A 20,013-nucleotide genomic window follows, 5' to 3' on the forward strand; every position below is an offset into this window, starting at 1 on the left:
ACCTGGGGGGCTCAGTCGGTTAAGTGTCGGACTCCGGCTTAGGTTGTGATCTCACAGTTCGTGAGTTTGAGACCCAGGTTGGGATATGTGCTGGCAGCTCAGAGCCCGCTTCAGATCCTCTACTCTACCTTCTCTGCCCCTCCTGAGAGCTCTCTCTCTCACAAACAAACAAACATTAAAAAACAAAGATTTCCCATCGCTAAGGTAATATAACTATTTAGATGTATATTAATCAAGTTTTCTTTTACATTTTATACTTTTATCAACCTAGATTAATTTTAGTAACATCTCCCAGATACCTAGTAATTTACCCCAAGAACACTTATTGGGAGGGCAGCAGTTTTTGTTGCTGTTCTTACCATATTTCATAACCTTAGAATGGAATTGTGCTGTGGGCTCCCTGTCTTGCATTGGTCTGTTCTTCCTGTCTGTGGGTATCAAGGGGCCTCGAAGGTAGGAGGGCGTATCCTCCTGATTGTGTGGTAACTGTGCGCCTCTCTGGCTATTTCCATGTGTTATTTCTCCTGGATGATTTTAAAACATGATAATATAATGCTTGTATTTAATGTAATTTATATGCTATGTGACAAGCCTCTTCATGACCCTAGAGAGAGAGCTGATAAAAGTCAAGTGCATTTACAATTAAAAACTCAATAAGAAATGTGTCTAGGGGCGCCTGGGTGGCTCAGTTGGTTAAGCACCCAACTTCGGCTCAGGTCATGATCTCACAGTTCATGGGTTCGAGCCCCGCCTCGGGCTCTGTGCGGACAGCTCGGAGCCTGGAGCCTGCTTCAGATTCTGTGCCTCCCTCTCTCTCTACTCCCTCCCCTGCTCCTGCTCTATGTCTCTGCCTCTCAAAAATACATATTAAAAAAAAAGCATAAAAAAAGAAATGCATCTATTTCCTGAATAATCTCAGGTTGAAAGCCAAAATCCCCCACATGGGAGCACGATCCAGGCATCCCCTGGATCAAGAAGGCGATAGTGACTTTCACTGCCCTGCGTATTATTTAAGTTTTTTTTTTTTCCCTGCAGGAACTATTCTAGAAGTCTTGAGAATAAAAATGCAGGAGATAAATGAAATCCAGGTATTAAAATCACAAAGAAGAGGACGAAGAGAGTTCCGTTCTCACAAGATAAGGCTTTGCACTAGGAAAACACGGGAGGGTGGGGATCACAGGAACGTGGTACGTCAATGCAGGGGGCCTGTGACGGGTCACATAGGCACACGGTAATACTCAGAGCCACCTCTAAACACACAGACACACGGAGAGGTAGACTCAAAAACACCATAGGTAAATGAAAGTAGGACTCAGGTCTACGGGAGGGAAGATACTGTCACCGAATGGTGCTGGATACTGAATGTCCATGTGGGAAAACCAATGAACATGTACATTTACTTTACACCAGACGCAAAAACTAATTCCAGACAGATCACAGACCCAGACGTATAAGTGAAAATCGTAGCGCTGGGGCACCTGGGAGGCTCAGTTGGTTAAGCATCTGACTCCGGCTCAGGTCATGATCTCATGGTTCATGAGTTTGAGCCCCGCATTGGGCTCTGTGCTGACAGCTCAGGCACAGCACCAGGTCTGGCCTTGGCTGGGGGTGTCTGGGGGAGGTCTTCTCCCATAAAAGGCTCCTGCCTCCTTTTGGTGACCCTCCCTTGGGCTGGCCGCGCCCTGGGGGGCCCTTTCCTCCTGCCGCAAGTGCATCCCGAGGGCCTACCTGGTGTGGCCCCATGACGAGTTCTGACGACTCCCCTCAGCCAGGAGGTTTGCGGCCATCCGATGGGCAGCTGGTGAGCCAGGCGCTCTCGTTGTTTCAGGTCTTTCCAAGACCATGGGCAGACCACCCTCTCCTGTGAACACCCTTTCCAGACAAGCCCCAAGCTGCTTGGCCTCCCCAGGCCCCCACACCACTCCCCTCTTTTCCCCTCAGGAGCCAGCAGGGGCATTCCGTGGGCACATTTTGGGGCCCTTCTGCCGAAGTGTGTATGCTTCAGGCACGGACACCCTCTACGTGAGCAATTCCCACCCTCAGTGGGACGGCTCGGTGGGTCAGGACCCAAGACTGCACAGCTGGCCCCTTCTGTGGGAGGAGGGGTCTTCACCCCGCTCCTGGGCCCCTCCTGACAACCCCTCTCCATGGCCAAGCCCCTCGTCTATAAACTTGGGGTCCACAATGCTGAGCACACAAGTGGATTCTGAGAACTTCACAGGACAAAGAGGCTTACCATGTGGGACCTTTGCTTGGATAAGGATTGAGACAAATATGTGGATTTTATTTTGATAACAGTTCTTACAAACCAACTGTAAAAGGACATTTGGCGAAAACTGAGCGTTGACCAAGTGTTCAGCGACATAAGGGAATTATTACACGTTTTGTTAGTTTTGATCCCAGCTTTTGGTCATGTAAGATAACATGCTTCATTTTGAGAGGTGTGTATTGATATATTTAGGGATGAAATGGTGTGGTATCTACAATTAACCTGAAAATATTTCAGGAAAAATTGAACCAAACGTGGCAAAATGTTCACAGTTCACTCTTAGTATTGGATATATAGTTATTGTATTATTCTTTTATTTTTTATTATATTTTTCTAATTTTATTTTTGAGAGAGACAGAGCACGAGTTGGGGGGTGGGGGGGTGGGCAGAGAGAAAGGGAGACAGAATCTGAAGCAGCTCCAGGCTCTGAGCTGTCCGCACAGAGCCGGACATAGAGCTTGAACTCATGAACCGTGAGATCACAACCTAAGCCAAAGTTGGACGCTTAAACGACTGAGCCAACCAGGTGCCCCTATTATTCTTTATAAATAACATTTTTTAAAAAGTTAACAAAAAAAATAAAAATAAAAAGTTATCATTTACGACAGCACCCAAATCCAGTGGTCCCACGAATTCATGTGATAAAGATGTGCAAGACTATTGCAGAGAAGCTCAGACAACTTATGACAGCTCATTGGCTAGACTTGGGGACACGGAAAGATATGCAGACATGGGTCAGAAAGCTTAATCTTTGTTTCCATTACCTATCACAGTGCAAAAAACATCACCACTGGATGTAGTGGCTTAAAACCACCACTGCTCAAAACTGCTGGTCTGGCCGCCTCCGCCCCACCTCTGTCTCTTTCTGTCTCGTGCTCTTCCCGACGTGGCCCCTTGCGACGTGGCCCCTTGCCACGTGTCTCTGGCTTCTCAAGGTCCAGGCCCCGAGACGCCCCCACCTCTTCTCAGGGCCAGCCTGGAGTCTGGGGGATCCTGCTTGGGCACGGACATCCACCCCAGGCCAGAGGGCACCGAGGCCCTGCCCTGTGAGGCCAGTCTCGTGACTCAGCAAAGCCAGTGCCTCGGGTGGTGTGCTGTGGGGCGTGTGTGCCTGGATCTGCCCCACTCAGCACATGATGGCTGGTCACAGAACCTGTCCCCTCCCCCTGTCACAGAGCAAGATAAAGCTCACACTGACCTCTGACCTTGGCAGGTATGGGGCTGAGTGTCATTTGCAAAGCGCTCCTTATGTGACAAATTGGAGGATTTGTAGACTGATGTGAGGTTGAATACAGGGGTCCAGACCTTCCTCTTCCTGGCCTGTCTCCTGACCCCTCTGCTGGTGTCCAGACCCTGCAGCCCGGGGAACCTGCCTGGCAGCCATGACGCTCCTGTCTGGAGGCTGGAGAAACCACTTTTGGCTCTGGGCCTGCAGCACGGAGCACCCCCAGCAGGGCTGGATCCCCAAATGTGGCCAGGAAGTGTTTTCTCCCTCACAAAGCCGCAGAGAACCCGGAAAGGAAGCAGGCTGTCCTGCTGGCCTTGGCCAGGACCACCCGCTGTGCAGAGCAGCTGACTCTCCCGATCCCAGGGGATCTGAGCACCCTTCACCGTCAGCTTGCTCTTCAGAGAAGGGCTGGCTTGTCCCAAGGCCACCAGAGCTGGGGACAGACATGGGAGCGGGCTATGTGGGACTCTCCATGGGCCTCCCGGCTGGGCTCCCAGGGCAGGAACAGCCTAACACAGCCACCCACCCAGCAGGTGGCGACCTGCCACACCCCCTGGGGAGGCCTCAGAAGTTGTGAGCCCTTCCAGGTGGCTGTGGTGGGCACATGCCACGTCCTTCCATATCAACTGGGAACAACAAGGCAAGGATGCTACCCAAATTTAGTGAGTCCCAGGAGGAAGGGGCCATCTACGGATAGAGATTTCTGGGGGTGGGGATGGCAGGGCTGGGACACTGAGGGACAGAGGGGCTGGGGACCCGCTCTACTGGCCAGAGAGAGGGAGGCGTATCCATCTTCCTCTGGGTGGTTTCTGAGCAGCCCTGGACTCAAGGTCCTTTGTGTCCCAGAGGGAGGGTTCCTGGGGCCTGGAATGCCCGCATTCAGCAGAGACATAGCAGCTGGGACAGTGTTTGCTGCGCTTAGCCACAGCCCTGCCCTGAGGTGGCCCTGGGAGCCCCGAGCTTCCCCATGGCTCAGTAGGGATAAGGTGAGGAGCCTTATGGGAGGGGAACAGGAAAAGAGACCCTGGCCCTGGAACATAAAGGGCACTTTTCCTCCCGGAATGTGGGCAGCACATCCAGCGGGTCCAGTCTGGGGTCCCTGGAGGAACCGGGTCTTGCTGCCCCACCGAACTGGGCCCCCAGGCCTCTTCCTCCCCTTCCCATGACCGTAGGGGGTCAGCGGAGGATGCTGGGGTGACGTTTCCCAAGTTGTTGGCAGTTGTGTGGACGTCCACCCACAGATCCAAGTCTGGAAGGGCAGAGACACGCTTCCTTTATTGTGCGTTGCGGGGCTGGCGTTGGGGGGGGGGGGGCGGTGCAGGGCACGGCCGGCGGGTCAGCGGCTCGGCCAGAGGAGGGTGTAGGCCCCGCGGCTGCAGCGGAAATCTGGCTCTGGCTGCTCGGGCTTCGGCTCCACTGACACGAGGCGCCGGGCCCCGCGCTGGCTCAGCGGGATGCAGTCGGAGACACGGACCTCCAGGGCGCACCCCTCCCTGAATCCGGGCGGGAGGGCCGTCAGGGGCGGGGAGGGATCCGCGGCACAGCACCCTCCCTTGTGCGCTCCAGGACTCACCCCTGGCAGTGCGCCCCCTGTCCCCGTGCCCCAGGACTCACCCCTGGCAGTGCCCAGCCCCCCGCGCCCCAGGACTCACCCCTGGCAGTGCTCCCCCCACTGCGCGCCCCGGACTCACCCCTGGCAGTGCCTCCCTACCCCCGCGCGCCCCGGACTCACCCCTGGTAGTGCCCCCCACCCCCGCGCGCCCCGGATTCATACCTGCCAGTGCACCCCCCCACCCCCGCGCCCTGGACTCACCCCTGGAAGAGCCCCCACCCCCACCCCCGCGCGCCCCTGACTCACCCCTGGCAGTGCGCCGCCAGCACCCCCACCAGCTCCCCGACGCGGTTGTCCAGCGGCGGCTGGGAGCGGTGCAGACACACGACTAGGTCGTCCTGGCCCCGCGCGTGCAGCACCACCAGCTGGTCCCGCCCACTGGTCACGCTCAGCCCGGTCACCTGCTCAGCGAGGGCTAGCTGGGTTCAGCTGCCCACCCCCTCCCCACCCGGCTGTCCCTGCGGCCCCTGCGAGCTCCCCGCCCCCCGCCCGGGCTCCCGCCCCGGGTCCGCCCCAAAGGGGAGGACTGGCCCAGGCGCTGCTCCCGAGAACTTGCTCCAGGACAGGGTGGAATGTTCTCGAAGGGCGCCTCTAACCCGGTGCCACCACTGCCCTGCGGCTCTCACCCTGAGTGTGCTGGCGTGGTGGGACGCTGAACCTTCTGCCCTCCACCCATTAATGTCTAACCGGCGCCAGCGGCGTGGCCAACGCACCAGGTGGGCCCCCACGCGGTTATAGCACCCCCTCCCCCGCAGGGGCAAGAGCATGGTGGGGCAGGAGACAGGGGTGCGGGGAAGAGGGCCCCGCGGCTCGGTCTCTGCCTTTCCCGCCACCCCGAGCTGATGCTGAGTTCTAGAAAGCTCAGGTCTTCCCAGGTAGGCTCAAGGGACGGGGCCCCGCAGAAGCCCCCACCTCACCCCTACGGGGCTCACCAAGGCCAGGGGCACGGTCCGCATCACCCGGTACTGACGGCCCGGGTCCAGCTTGTAAAGGTGCCGGTCAGTGAGCAGGAGCGCCCGGTCCTGTCTCTTGTTGAAGCGATTCACCTGCGGGACAGGTGCTTTGGGGGTCCTGTCGCGCCCCAGGGCCTCCTCTCCCTGGGCCCGGGTTTTCACGGACCGGGGTGGAGCTGACAGCTCCCGAAACTTCCACCCTGGGCTGGGCTGGGCTGCGGCTCTCCGGCCCCACTTCTCACCTTACGGACGTGGCTGGAGAAGAGCACAGTCCCAAAGCCGTCCTTTTCGCGGAGAGCGTTCAGTCGCTGGGCGAACAGGCCAGAGGCTGTGGGGTTGTCGGTGGCCTGAGGACAGATGGGGCCTGCCTGAGGGAGGTCCTTGCTTGACCAGCAGCAAGTCTGGTGAATCCACACCGCTACCCTTCGCTTTGGAAGCCAAGCTGAGTGAGGCCTTGCACAGCCTCCCCTGGGTTCTCTGGGGGGCCCCCTGCACGGACCGGTGCAGCCCCAGGTTCTACAGGCCTGTGCCCTCCACTGCTGCCCACCAGCCCAGACGCTGGGATGGCAGGGGCCAGACGGGACCAGGGAAAACTTTGAGCCCCTGGCCTTCATCCCCTGTAGAATGGGGCCAGGGGCACAGCTCCCAGTGCCTGTGTGAAGGCCAAGTGGAGCCATGGCATAGGGGTGCATGAGCCCAAGAAGGGGGTGGGTGGGGGACAGAGGGTGGAGGAGACCATGTTCAGTAAAGCCCAGGCCAGCTGGTTCTGGGTGGAAAGCTGAAACTTCAGAGGCAAGGGGCTGGCAGAGGGGCATGGCCTCCAAGCCGGCTGGACAGCCAAGCCCTGGGAGAGGACACTGGGGGTGGACACCAGCAAGGTCTAGCCTTGAGCCTTTCCTTGGTGCCCAGCCTTCACTGCCCCAGCACTCACAGAGGACAAGTAGTCCCGGGCCCAGGCCCGCCGGCAGCCCCAGTCCTGCCGCAGCTCTTGCAGGATCCCCATGGCAGCCACCTTGGCCTTGATCTGGGCCATGTCTGAAGGTGGGATGTTCTTCACCAGCTGCCGGGCCCGCCACCTGAAGGGAACCTGGTGGTCAGATGGACCCCATCCCAGGTCCTGCCCCCCAGAACTCACATGCATGGCCTCTACTCCCTTCCCCCATGGGACAAGGCCCAGCCTCTCAGCCTGGCCCTGGCCGCCCTGTGTTTCAGCCTCCCTGGTCTGAGCACAGCAGTTGCTGGGGCTCCCTCCCGGAGAACTCCTGCCCAACCTTCAGAGCTCTACTCAGATGCTGTTTCCCCCACTGCCTGGCCCCAGCCAGCCACCGTCCTCTGCAGGCTTCCAGCAAGGAGACCTCGGGGCTCTGCTGATGACCGTGGGGGTGTGGGGACCCAGCTAATGTGCACGGCCTCCTGTTTTCCCGCTTATGAAATGGGGCTTGCGAGGTACAGGTGACTGGCACCGGGGGTTCAGTGGGCGATAGCTGCGTGGGGGAGAGCACAGGGGTGGGGCTGAGGGCTCGCACCTGCAGAACAGCAACCGGCAGGTGTCCTGGAAGGGCTGCAGCACAGCAGGGGGTGTCGGCCAGACCAGGTCCCGGCCGTACAAGGGGGGCTGCCTCGCGGCCTGGAAGCGCCTGTGCAGCTCCGCCAGGTAAGCGCGCACTTTGTGCTTCCGGAACCAGCGCATGATGGTGTAGACGGCCCGGAGACGCCGGCAGCGCCACCTGGCCAAAGTGCCGCGCCATGCCTGGGGGGCCAGCCAGGCTCTCATCAGGCCCGGCCAGGCCCCCACCCCCTCCACCCACAGCCTGCTGCTGGGCAAGGCTGACCTGTCTGTGTCGCCCAGGGGCCACCTCCACCTGGCGGCAGGCTGCTTCCCAGGTGGGCACACGGCCCTGCCTGTCGGGGCCTCTGCCTGACCCCTGGGAGAGCTCCCGCTGCACACCCTTAGACGGAAGATCCGACACCCGCAGGTGTGGGTGCTTCCCCCCCCACGAGGGGCTGAGCTGAGCTGGCCCAGGTCTGACCTCCAACCCCAGGAGGCCCCAAGATGGGGGGCACCCCAAGAATACAACCATGAAAACCCAGACTGGAGCCCCACAGCAGGCAGCCCAGACTCAAACAGATGGAGGACAGGATGGATGGCACTGTGGACAGCCCTGGAAACATGGGGCCACAAGGACCCAGTGTGAGCCTCCTGAGTCCCGTTTCTGTGACAGAGGTATTGTGTCCTGTTCCTAAAAACGGTCCCTATGTGTTAGGAGAGAGAGCAAAGCTAACAATTATTAAATGCAGTGTGTTGTCACTGGCTGGGTTTGTAAAGATGTGAGAAGTAATAGTGGGACATTTGTGGAAACCTGAACACAGGCTGCATGTGATTCAGATATACGGATGATGTTTTATCAGCGTTATGTTTCTTGTCTGCTAAGGTCAGCATGGTTTGACATCCTTGTTCTTAGGATATGTGTGCTGAGATATTTGGGGGTGTCATTACTTTATAGAATTCAGGAAGACAGAAATACACGTGTATGAGTGTCTGAATGTGGGTGTGGGGACAGACGCACAGAGGTGGGGTAGGGGGCACAGGATGTAGCAGTCCAGGTGGACAGTAAGTAATCAGAGAAATCTGTTGACTTTTCAGTAGGTTTAAAATGTTAAACAGGGAGAGACACGGCGGCATCCCCATCCTTTAGAAACACATCCTGAAACGACTCTAAACAAAATGATTTGCCTGAACAGAACTGAGGTGGGGTGCAGGTGTCTGCAGAAAACCACACTGGTCACTGGGTGACACAACTGATTGCGGGGAGTAGGTGGGGGAGTTTGGAGCACCAGCATGCATGGTTTTGTCCAGGTCCCAAGACTTTTAGAATAAAGAAGAAAAAAGTAAAAAAAAAAAAAAAAAAAAAAAAAAAAAAAAAAGGAAGGTAAAATGATGGCAGCCAGATTCCTAAAAATCTTGTTCTGAGCACCTGGATCCACCCCAGCCTGGAACCGACAGCCTCAAGGACTGAGGTGAACTGAACCACACCCATACTTTTTGATTAAGTCAGTTTTAGTCCTGGTCTGTCTCTGGCTAAAGGGGATTCCTGTGGTGCCTGGAGGTGTGCCTGTGGGCCCATTGGTGCATGCACACCCCCAACTCCAGGTGGTGCACACCCACCCCTCCCCCCTCCAGGTGCACACCCCTCCCCCCTCCCCCCAAGGTGCACACCCATTCCCGCCTCCCCCCAAGGTGAACACCCTTCTCCCCACACTCTCCATGGTGGGCACCCAGCCGGGCACACCTTCTGCAGCAGCAGCACGATGATGGGAATGAGGCGCGCGCGGCTCTGCTCCAGTGTGACCAAAGTCTGGGGTGAGCGGATGAAGAGCTTGGTGTGGCCAAAGGCCACATCGCCCTGCAGCCCGTGCTGCTCCAGGAGGGCACTCGCGGCTGCCCTGTCGGAGCCCAGGAGGTGGTTGGGCCACGTGTACTCACAGGTCATCTTGTACCTGTGATGCAGGACGGGGCGGTGGGCGCCATGCTCTAGGGACAGGTGTGGAGCCGCCCCACGCTGGCCTGTCACACCTGGCCCATGCCACCGCCCCACATGCCACTCACTCCAGCCCACGGCCACCCTGTCCCCTGTCCTGCAAGGGTCCTCGCTGCCAGTGTCCTGAGTGTCTGCGTCTGAGGGGCCCTGGCTGCGTCTGGGACCCTCTGCCTACCCCTCAGACTCCTCACTGGAGCCCGTGGGGGACAGACACTGGGGGGATGGGGCTCCTAGTCACAGGGAGTGGTACCTTAGCAGGAACCGAGGGTAGGGCTGGCGGGAAGCAAAGCCGGCCCTCCGGACACGCACATTCTCCAGCAGCCCCAGGTACTCGACCTGGTGGCGACAGTGGCCCTCGTCCAGCTTTGCGGCCACCTTGTCCTCATTGGGCTTGATGCAGCGGACGTAGAAAGGCTCCTGTCACGACAGAGGACACTCAGGGAGACCAGCGTCAGCCCCCCCACCTGGCCACCTGGCAGGTGTGCCCCCTGCCCCACTCCCTCACTGTGTGTATGGGAAGGGGCTCTTGCAGGGGAAAGGGGAGGCTGAGGGGCTGTGCCGGCCTCCCTCTTGCCTCCACAGAGGCCAGGCTGAATGTCCAGATGTTCTGTGGCTAAGCGGGCTTTGGGGTCTTCCTGAGGTCCCTTTTTGACTTTGAGCTCCCCAAGAAGCTGCTTTCCTGTCCCTGTGAGTCCCGCCCATGCACTAGGCGGTGGGGACAGGAAAGAGGCTTCAAACCACGAATTTACTCAGGCTTCAGCCCAGCCCAGGACATGTCATTGGCACTGTGGCGGGTTCCTGCTGGCTGGTGGGGGTGGGCGTGGGGGTGGGGTGCAGCTCACTGCAGGAGGTGAACACCACCTTTCCCAAGATGTGCAGAAGTCGGCGGGGGGGGGGGGGGTTGCAGTTTGATGCACAGGCACAGACAGAAGGACCTGGAAAGATCCAAGGCGGGGGCAGGGGCAGGAAGCAGTACCTTGGAGGCCAGGTTTTCCACCAGGGCCACCATGGAGTTCTTGAAGAGGGTGCCGGCTGTCAGGGGGCGCTTGGTCACCTCTGTGATGTCCTGCTGCCCGTCTGGCCACATGGCCCGCAGGGTGGGGTCTGAGCTGCAAACACAGGCCACATCCCCAGCCGCCCTCTGGAGGGCAGCCCCGCCCCAGCTCTGCCACTGGTAAGCTTTGTGGCCTCCGTGTTAAACCTCAGGCTGTCAGCCCATGAGGCGGGTGTCAGACCTGGGGGTCTGAAAGCATGTCGTGCTTGAAGCCCTGGGGCTCGGCCTGCACCTCTGGCCCACACACCTGTTGTACAGCAGCCGCTTGAAGTCCTGGAACAGGTGGTCCCTGTTCTTGTCGATGAAGCCCTCCACTGAGTACCTGCAGAGGCAGGGCTGGTGAGGGGCCTCTGACAGCCCCAGGAAGTCCCCACCAGCCTCCCCCCTTCCCCCCTCCAACACCCACATAAGACTCCCCTCTCTGAGAGCCTCCCTCCAGGAATATGAGTCGGTGGTTGTGCCCACGGCACTGAACCCTGGCTCTAGTGCATACGTGCTGTGTGGCCTGGGACCAGTGACAACCCGTCTGTGCCCTGATACACATCACATGCTCAGAACAGCGCCTACTGAGTTTCTGTAAGTATCAGTGGCAGCAATTAAATGAGGAACTCCTGACTCATTGGTCTGTTTTGACTGTGGCACCAAGAACCTCAGATTCCTTGTCTTGCCCTTTGATGACAAAGGCTAGAAATCGCTCAGGGCCAAACTCTTGGCTCCACCTGGGGCTCCGGCAAAGGCTGCGGGCATGGGGTCTGACCTCTGGCTGCACTGTCTTCTCCGCTTCTTGTCCTTGTGAGGGACAAGTAGACACTTGTGCCTCTCCCTGTGGGCCACCTCAAGTCCCAGTCAGGATGAGGTGAGCAACAGGTAAATTTGTAAAAATAGCACGGAGATTTCTGAAGGACTCCGCGGGCATTGGTACTGAGCTTGTTGGAAACACTGACTTTGGCCCCTTTGCGCCCTACCCCCAGCTCCCAACCTGCACCTCCAGGGAGGATGCCTCCATAATAGCGTGTCCCTCCCCCAGCACCAGCATGGGGTGGGGCCTAGATGAGAGCATCTTTTAAAGCTTCCAGAGGATTCTATGGTGCAGGCAGGACTGAGAGCTCTGATCTTAAAACCTCCATTTCATGCGTTTCACTTGTGTACCTGCTGACAGGCACGTCTCAAGCGTGCAAGAAGGGGAGATAGGGTGCCTGGGTGGCTCAGTCGGTTAGGTGTCCGACTCTCAATCTCAGCTCAGGCCATGATCTCAAGGTTCATGAGTTCAAGCTCCACACTTGGCTCTGTGCTGACAGCCTGCTTGGGAATGTGTCTCTCCTTCTCTCTGCCTCTCCCCTGCTGTACTCTCTCTCGCAAACTAAATAAATAAACTAAGAAAAAGTAAAAAAAAAAAAAAAAAAAAAAAGGTGAGAGGGCCTTACGTGACATCCCCTGCATAGTGCTTGATCCGGAAGTCTCGGCCAAACTCCATGGTCTTGTCTGTGGGGCAGAGCTGGGGAGGGGGCGGACCAGGGTCAAGGCACAGGGCAGGGGTTGGCACAGAAGACCGTCCTTGAGGGGAGGCCCGGCCACCAAGGTCCCACCAAGACAGGCAGCACGGTGCCTGTGGGGCTCAGACAGGGACCAGCTGGGGACAGGTGGGGTGGGGGCGGCCGCAGGGGGCAGAGGAGCACCTGGCGGCTGGTGTAGTGTGCATGGTGGCGGTGGTGCGTGTCCAGGCTCTGCAGGAAGATCCGGTCAGTGATGGTGCCCGCGGCACTGCAGGCCTCATCCAGCATGGCCAGCACGCCACGGTGGGGCCGCTCCACCAGGTCCACGATGGTGGCATTGTTGAAGTAGTCCACCTGCAGAGCGGCTGGCGTCTCCAAGTGTGCCCGTGAGCCTGGGCCACTCCGTGCCCCAGGGCCCCCGTGCGCACTGCCCCCCATGGCCCCCGCACACCCTTGCCGGCACTCACGCTCTGCCAGGCAATGCCCTCCCGCTCATACTCTTCCTGCTCCTGCTTCAGGATAAGCTGGATGAACAGTTGCTGCAGCTTCTCGTTGCAATAGTTGATGCAGAACTGCTCGAAGCTGCGGGCAGCAGAGGGGCCTTCGGTTATGCCCTGCACTCGCCCTGCCGGCCCGTCTGGGGCTGTTCGCTCTGTGTAGAGCCCATGCACCCACGGCGGCCCCTCCCGGAATAGCTCCCCTGAAGTTCCCCCGAGGCGCCCCACTGTGGGGGAGCATCTCCCGCTCCAGACCACCCCCCCCACGCCTGCCAATGCTCCAGAGTGGATTTGGGAGTCATGGCCAGGGGAAGTGAGTCCCAAATCTTGCCTTCTTGGGCACCACTGGATGGGAAGCACAGTTGAGGCACACTCGGGGGCATGAACCTGGGGCTAGGGACCAGCTGAGACAGACAGACGCCGCACATCCTGCTCCCTAGCCCTGCGGAGCTCTGTGGGACTAAGGCGGCCCTAGAGGTTGGGGTCAGAGCGTGGGATGCGGTGGTTGAGCCGCCCACCTGTTCACAGGGAACACTTCGAAGCCATAGATGTCCAGCACGCCGATAACTGTGTCCTTGCCGTCACGCCGGGGGTCCCGGCCGCGGGGTTCCATGACACAGTTGATCCGGTTCACCACCCACTCAAACAGCCGCTGGTACACTGCCTGGGGGGAGGCCAGGAGCCAGCTGCTTTGAGCTGCGTCTGTCCTTGCCTCCTCTGGGAAGGCCTCCTGGGTGTCCCCGCCTCCCTCCCCACAGCCTGCCCCCAGAGTACCTTGGCACAAGCGTCCCGGGCATAGCTGGCCTCTGCAGCCGTGTGCCCCTTCTCAATGAGCTCCCTGCCTCCTGAGGCCACAGTGCGAGACAAGAGGCAGCGCATCACCGACTCCCGGGGCGTTGCCGTCAGCTCGGCCACGTGGTCCACCAACACCTCCTCGGCCACGGCCACATGCCCCTGCTCCAGCCCGCCCTCCTCCATCTCCACAAACTCGATGTTTCCCTGGTGATAGCGAGCCATGACAGTCAGGCTCCCCATCTCAGATCCCAGAGGAGCCTGCCTGCACACCTCTACCCAGGGAGAAGAAAGGACAGGCAGGGATAGGGGTGTGGGGGGGGCCTGGCTTCTGCCAGGGGAGTGGCCCCAGATGAGGGAGTGGCCCACAGCGCACAGTAGAGCCTTCTCCAAGGCTTCCCACCCAGAACATTACGTCCGTGGTCCTGCTGCATCCTCCTGCACCCTCTATGTGCCCCCTGCTCTTCAAGCCACCTCACAGAGAGGCTCAGAGGGGTGGAGCAACTGCCTAAAGCCACACAGACCTCAAATGACAGGTGCAAAAGGCATCCGCAGGATGCTCAGCTTTGTTGAGCCTGCTGAGTGCAGGCTCACCTGCCAGACACGGACGTGGCATGTTGCAGGCCTGACCCGTACGTGGGCACACAAAACCCCCAGCTCGGGGCGGCCTCCAGGAGAGGGCTGGCTATGGGGCTGGACTGCCAGAGGCCAGTCTCCTCCTCCAGGGGTGGCCCTAGGACACCACGGCCCCTCAGCCCCTAGCCGGGCTCACCAGGTGCAGAATGGCGGCCAGGATCCGGCGCACAGAGTCCACCTCCTCGGGACTGAAGCCGATCACCCGCATGGCTTCCATCACTGCCTGGTGGTGGCTCCTCTCGTCACTGTCCAAGGGCTGCAGACGGAGGGGCTCAGCCTCCCGGTGCCACGCTGAGCCCGTGATGCCTCTGACCTGTCCTGCCTGCTCACCTGCTGCACCCCTCCCCACGCAAAGCCCCCAATTCCTCCCCGTGGATCCCCGTCAAATCGGGGCCTCTGTGGTCCTACCGCCTGCCTATACCCAGTGCCCTGGCACCTGGCGCCATGGAGCCTGGGCACCCTGGTGCTCCTGCGGAGCCCCACCCCCACTCACATTGAGCCCCGCTCCCTGCCGGGTGAAGCTGTACAGGGCGGGATTCCTCTGCAGGTGCAAGTCTTCCAGCTGTGAGTCCTCACAGCCCCGCAGGACCTGGAGGTCAGGCACACCCCTTCGTCAGGCCCTCCGAACTCCAAGGACTCCCCCCGCAAATGTGCAGGAAGACAAAACCGAGGGAGTTCATTGACAGTGTGGACACTGCCTGAGCCCAGCGGTCAGACATGCTGTAGACACCACGGGAGTACAGAAATATCCCGCTTCAGCAGTCAGGCATGATATAAACACCACCAGAGTCCAGGAAGATCCTATCCAGGGGGCCTCACCCAGTGTAGACACCGTCCTGATGGTGTCCAGGGAGCTCCCCAGCCGCAGGGTGGGTAGGGAACTGGCGGTATCACAGCAGAGGGGAGACCGGGAGAGAAATGGGCTGTGGGTGGGGCAGTCGGAAGGCCTTCCTGGGCGCCACCACACCCCTGCTTTGGCTCACCTGGTAGAAGGCGTGGAAGTTCCGTTCGCCCACGTGCTGCTTGAGGACCCGAGACTGAGGAGAGAAGGGCAGCTGGGCCCTGGCCCCACGCAGGGGACCCCTCCCAGAGCCCCCAGGGTGGTGCGGGCAGAGTGGGTGAGGCAGGCCTGGTGCAGAGGGGGCCCCCTCAGAGCCTGGCACCTCCCAGAAAGTGCGTCCTGCCCCCGGACCCCAGGCAGCAGGGCCCACCTTCTCCAGCAGGTAGCTGTGGATGTGCCCCCCGACAGGATCTCCTTTGAAGTCGAAGTTGATGTCCATGTACTTGCCAAAGCGGCTGGAGTTGTTGTTTCGGTTGGTGCGTGCGTTCCCGAAGGCCTCCAGCACGCACGTGGACTTGAGCAGCACATCCTTGACCCTGGCGGGGCAGGGGGGCCAGGCTGGAGGCCGCAGACCCGGCACCCCTGCCTGCCGCCTCCCATCTTGCAGGCTGGGAAGGCCACCTGCCAGGTGCTCTCGGAAGTGCACCTCCTTGCCTCCCAGGCACCTGCAGCCTGCAGGGAGGACAGCACACCCCGCCCTGTACCTCCATGCACCTCCAGTCCCGGGGTGGCCCAGAATTTCCAGCACTGGGCCCCCAGCCCCCGGAACTCCACCTTGGCCCTCTCGACAGGAAGGGCCCAGGAAGAACTGGGGCTCTCACACAGGAAGCTGCTCCCACGTGGCCCCACCAGTCACAGCCGGTAAGCAGCAGGCAAGGAGGTGGACAGGCGGGCCCTCATCTGGGCCAGGCCCTTCCTGACCGTCTGGGTAACTACCCCCTTCTGTGGGGTCAGCCTGAGGGCCCAGCGCCTGTCTGTCGGCCCTGTGCACCTTGCCTCTTCATGTTCCTGGCGGTGGATCCCCCTGGCACTGGGCCTGCCTCCCCGGGGGTTGAGAGGGCCTGCGCGGGTCACCTGGAGCCCTCCTGACAGATGAGCCCACTGAACTCTTATGAGTCTTCCCCTCTAGGCGTTACACCCAGAGCCACCCCTTTGCCAGCTCTCCCTGCTCTCACCTCTCCACTTCTGCCCTCTGGCTGGGGTTGGTGACGGCAGCGATGTACTGCATGATGTGCTTGCTGGCCTCTGTCTTCCCTGCCCCACTCTCCCCTGCCGGGCAGACGGACAGTCAGACAGAATTAGCGGCTGCTCCTCTTGACCGGTTCCCTGTGCACCCCCCTCCACCGGGTCTGGGGAGGCTAGGCTACCTGGGCCCTGGCGACGGGGCACGTACCCGAGATAACAATGCAGGTGTCCCTGGACCGCCGCTTCATCGCCCTGTAGGCGGCGTTGGCCACAGCGTAGAGGTGGGGCGGCCGCTCATAGAGCTCACGGCCCTGGTACTTGGCGATGGCCTCAGGCCCGTACAGGGGCAGCTCCTGGTAGGGGTTCACGGACACCAGCACCTCGCCGATGTAGGTGTAGATGCGGCCCTTCTCGAACCTGGCACAGGAGGGGCCGGGCCTCAGTGCTCAGGACTGGGGTTGTACACCCAGGTGCTGGGGCCGTGGGCCGCTGTGGGGAGCCTTGGAGGGGCCCTAGACCACCCCAGGGCTGAGAGTGGGAAGCGGGTGCGGGGTGATCTGAGACTTCCCGGTGCCATCCTGCTGGAACCCCACCCCTGCTGCAGGGTCACGTTGGGGTCCACGCTGCTCTCCACGGGGGTACCAGGAATCAGGACCACCCCCTTCATGAAAGGCCGATTTGCCAAGGCCACACTGGGAAAGGTGGAGCCAGGTGGTCGAGGTCGGAGAGGAGAAAGGGGCTGGGAGGCAGTGGGAGGAGACTCGGGCTGCTTCCGTCCTGAGGCCCCCGCCCAGCCCCACCCAGATGGCTGGGACTGGGGAGGAGTGCAGGGAGGGGGCCTAGGGCTGTGGCCCCTCCCCCTGCACGTCCTCAGACCTCTCAGCCCTACCTTTCGGGACCCCCCACCAAGACCTACATCCCTCCCCCTCTTGACCTTTCTGCTCTGGGAGGCACCCGGGGCTGCCTGCTCCCCAGCGGTCTGGGACCCGCCCTGCCCCAGCAGCTTGTGGCCCGTCCCTGTCAGGGGTTCCTCTTCCTCTGTTGCCGCCTCAGTAGAGGGAGTCCCCCAGCTCAGCTCCCTCCTCACACCCTCTTGTCGCCCGATCTGCCCCCTGCGAAACATGTGGCCGGGTTCAGTGCTCCATCGTGAAAATGGAGCTGGGGATGCCCTCCCGTCTCATGGGCTAGGTTGTCAGAATGAAGTGAGGTTATGCTTAGCCCTGGACAAAATAGCTCTTCTCCTGTCCTCCTCCTTCAACAACGTGTGCCGGGCGGGTGGTGCCCCCCAGCTCCACAGCCACCTTCTGTTCCCCCTGGCCGTCCAGCTGTCCGGGTCCTGGCGGCCACCCCATCTCCCTATCCCCTGGCTCCTGCAGGGCAAATCAGACCCCATGTCACTTCTAGCAGCCACGCCCTGCAGCACCCCATGCGCCCCCCTGAGCATCATCTCAGCTACACCCCGGGACAGGGCCTGCTCGCTTCCCTCGGCGGGGGGGGGGGGGGGGGGGGGGGGGAAGGGCAGGGCTCAGCACGATCCCTGGCCGGCCAGAGAGACTGTGTGCCCTGTCGGGGCTGGCACCTGCCGGTCCCTCCCGGTCCCTGCCGGGCAGGAGGGGGCAGAAGGCAGCCAGACTGTGTGGAAGGCAGGGGTCTGGGAAGCCGGCCCATCACTGGCTGGCCACCCTCGCCCTGGGAGGACTGTCCTTCGTGCCCGGCCAGGTCCCCCTGTAGTCACCCAGACAGCGGTCCGGGTGTGTGTGTGTGTGTGTGTGTGTGTGTGTGTGTGTGTGTGTGTAAGCACCACCCCCCCAACCTGGGCTGACAGGGACCAGGGAGCTTGGGGGTGGGGGAGGGGGCCCGGTGCCCTGCGTTCACCTGAGCTTTAGGTTTTCCATGAAGTCCTCCATGGTCACTTGGTCCAAAAGCACAAAGTCGGCTTTGCCGCAGTCAGGGCCTTCCTCATCCATCCTGCTGGCGGGAGGCACCCGGGCCAGGTGGCCCCGACCTTCCTGTGCAGAGGGACAGAGGGGAGGGTGCTGGGAGCAGGCCCAGCCCTCTGGGCCTGTCTCCCTGGGCGCGTGTGGTAAAGGAGGAAGTGGGTTCTGGCCCTGGGGAGGGGCTGCCCTCCCCCCTTGCCACTCCCTCCCGAGAGGGGCTTTCACCCTTACTTCCTGGTTCCCCCACCCAGAGGGCGGTCTCCTGACGGTGGAGGCACTGGGGGCTCTGGAAGGTTTCTGCTGACTGCCTCAGTAAGCTTGGACCCTCTGTGGTCTCTATGCCCACGCCTTGGCCCAAGCAGGGGGGAGGGTCACTCGTGTGGCTTGACGTGGTCATGGCTGCCAACCCCATGTGTGTGAACTCTCAGAGCTCAACACTAGGTGCGTTTTAGGGTGGGTACCTTGTATCTTGATTAAGAGTGGGGAATGGTGAGGCCCAGAGCTTGGGGCCCGGGTCTAGAATAACATTCTTGTAATTGTGCAAGGCCACACCAGGATATAATTGTGCAAGGCCACACCTGCTCCAGGTCAGACTGCACCACACCACAGGGCTGGTGGCCTGGGATCCTCACGCTGAGGCTGAGGCTGAGGTGCCACAGGAAGCCTGTCCCCCCCTCCCCCGGCCTATCCCTTCAGTGTAAGTATCAGGAATAGTAGAGAGCTCTCTACAATGGGCAGACCGGCTGGCTCAGATTTGTCTCCAGCCTCCTTGACCCCATGGCATCCTCCAAGGGGACAGTTCTGTCTCCACCCGCTGGATCATGCGGAGGCCAGAGTATCGGCCAAAATTGAGTCATCCGTGGGATGCTTTCGGGGGCCTGTACTCAAAAACTAGTCTGTTTAATAACTGCCTTTCAATGAACCCACTTTTTGAACTCTGCAGTAACCGACATGCAAGTTAAGGGATTTTTTTTTTTTGCCCCTCAAATTCATGAAGATGAATACAACCTAGTAAGACTGGGAAATGCTTATTCAAATGCCTGATTAAACTGGGCGGGCACCCTTGCACACCCTCTTCTCTTGGGAGCTGTTGGCCTGGCCCTTCCATCAAGACAGGCCTGGTGCTTTTGAAGGGCTTTTCCACACCAGCGCTCAGGAGAATCTTGACCCAGGATGTCACTTCCCCAATTTCCAACCCATGGGGTCCCCCGTCCCCTGGCATGCATTAACACTAGAGGAACTCAGGTGAGGTCTGAAATTCCAGGGACACAAAAACCTGAATGGAATCAATTTTCACATCACTGGATAGTTCTCTTTGGGTTTTTCCTGGTAGAAATGTCAAGACCATCCTGAGCTTGGGGATTTGGCCCCTGGGCGGAGCTTGCTATGGGCTTTATGGGCTGTCAGTGTGACCTCGGGCCTAACCAGTCTTATCTGGAGATGGGGATGACATCACACCAAGTCCTTTCCCTTCCTGGTTGCCTCCCCATCTTGGGGGGCACAACAAACCCCTTGTGGGATTTCAGCTGGGGCACTGAGCAGGAGCACAGGGGGTGTTTCACTCTTCTGACTTCATGGGGCCCGCGGAAGTTCCAAGATGCCTCCCTCAGCCAGGTCCCTCTCCTTCCCGGCCCCACCCTGGCCCCTGCTGATGGCCTTGATCTTTTTGGTTTCTCCCTGGCAGGTTCCCGGATCACTCAAGATTTACGTCCATCTGGGGTGTCTGGGTGGCTCAGTCGGTTAAGTGTCCGACTTCTGGCTCAGGTCATGATCTCGTGGTTTGTAAGCTTGAGCCCCGTGTCAGGCTCTGTGCTGACAGCTCGGAGCCTGAAGCCTGCTTCAGATTCCCAGTCTCCTCCTCTCTGTGACCCTCCCATACTCATGCTCTGTCTCTCAATAATGAATAAACGTTAAAAAAAAAAAAAAAAAAAGATTTACACCCACCTGACTGGGGAGGGCGTGGCGTACCAAACCGCA

At 59.9% G+C, this 20,013-nt stretch overlaps 1 protein-coding gene across 3 annotated transcripts; it reads right to left on the reverse strand.

Annotated features, from left to right (window-relative positions):
- Nucleotides 1–4,753: 4,753 nt before the first annotated feature.
- MYO1G (myosin IG) lies at nucleotides 4,754–19,847 on the reverse strand. 3 transcript variants are annotated; one of them, XM_023250128.2, is made up of 22 exons: nucleotides 17,975–19,847; nucleotides 16,308–16,516; nucleotides 16,090–16,183; nucleotides 15,285–15,450; nucleotides 15,057–15,110; nucleotides 14,567–14,662; nucleotides 14,210–14,329; nucleotides 13,420–13,644; nucleotides 13,164–13,309; nucleotides 12,616–12,730; nucleotides 12,332–12,502; nucleotides 12,080–12,150; nucleotides 10,903–10,977; nucleotides 10,578–10,710; nucleotides 9,852–10,018; nucleotides 9,353–9,560; nucleotides 7,589–7,812; nucleotides 6,994–7,138; nucleotides 6,305–6,409; nucleotides 6,042–6,155; nucleotides 5,356–5,510; nucleotides 4,754–4,990 (listed from the first exon to the last, which is right to left on the reverse strand). In XM_023250128.2, exons 1-22 carry the CDS (start codon nucleotides 18,064–18,066, stop codon nucleotides 4,834–4,836), a joined length of 3,042 nt encoding a protein of 1,013 aa, XP_023105896.1. In that variant the 5' UTR covers nucleotides 18,067–19,847; the 3' UTR covers nucleotides 4,754–4,833. The 3 variants fall into 3 exon arrangements, with proteins under 3 accessions (XP_023105896.1, XP_023105897.1, XP_023105898.1); XM_023250129.2 differs by lacking the exon at nucleotides 15,057–15,110 and having other exon boundaries at nucleotides 17,975–18,108; XM_023250130.2 differs by lacking the exons at nucleotides 4,754–4,990; nucleotides 5,356–5,510; nucleotides 6,042–6,155; ... (1 more) ...; nucleotides 6,994–7,138; nucleotides 7,589–7,812 and adding an exon at nucleotides 8,691–8,928 and having other exon boundaries at nucleotides 17,975–18,108.
- Nucleotides 19,848–20,013: the final 166 nt, after the last annotated feature.

This window comes from Felis catus, chromosome A2, assembly GCF_018350175.1.
Source record: "Felis catus isolate Fca126 chromosome A2, F.catus_Fca126_mat1.0, whole genome shotgun sequence".
Lineage (NCBI taxonomy): Eukaryota > Metazoa > Chordata > Mammalia > Carnivora > Felidae > Felis > Felis catus.

Excerpts from the sequence above, each read along its gene's own strand:
- MYO1G (XM_023250128.2), bottom strand. The coding sequence starts at position 18,066 with ATGGATGAGGAAGGCCCTGACTGCGGCAAAGCCGACTTTGTGCTTTTG. Across the intron at positions 13,645-14,209 it reads TGGCCGCCATTCTGCACCTG|GGAAACATCGAGTTTGTGGA; the intron begins GTGAGCCCGGCT and ends CGCTATCACCAG. Across the intron at positions 6,410-6,993 it reads CCCGGGACTACTTGTCCTCT|GCCACCGACAACCCCACAGC; the intron begins GTGAGTGCTGGG and ends ATCTGTCCTCAG.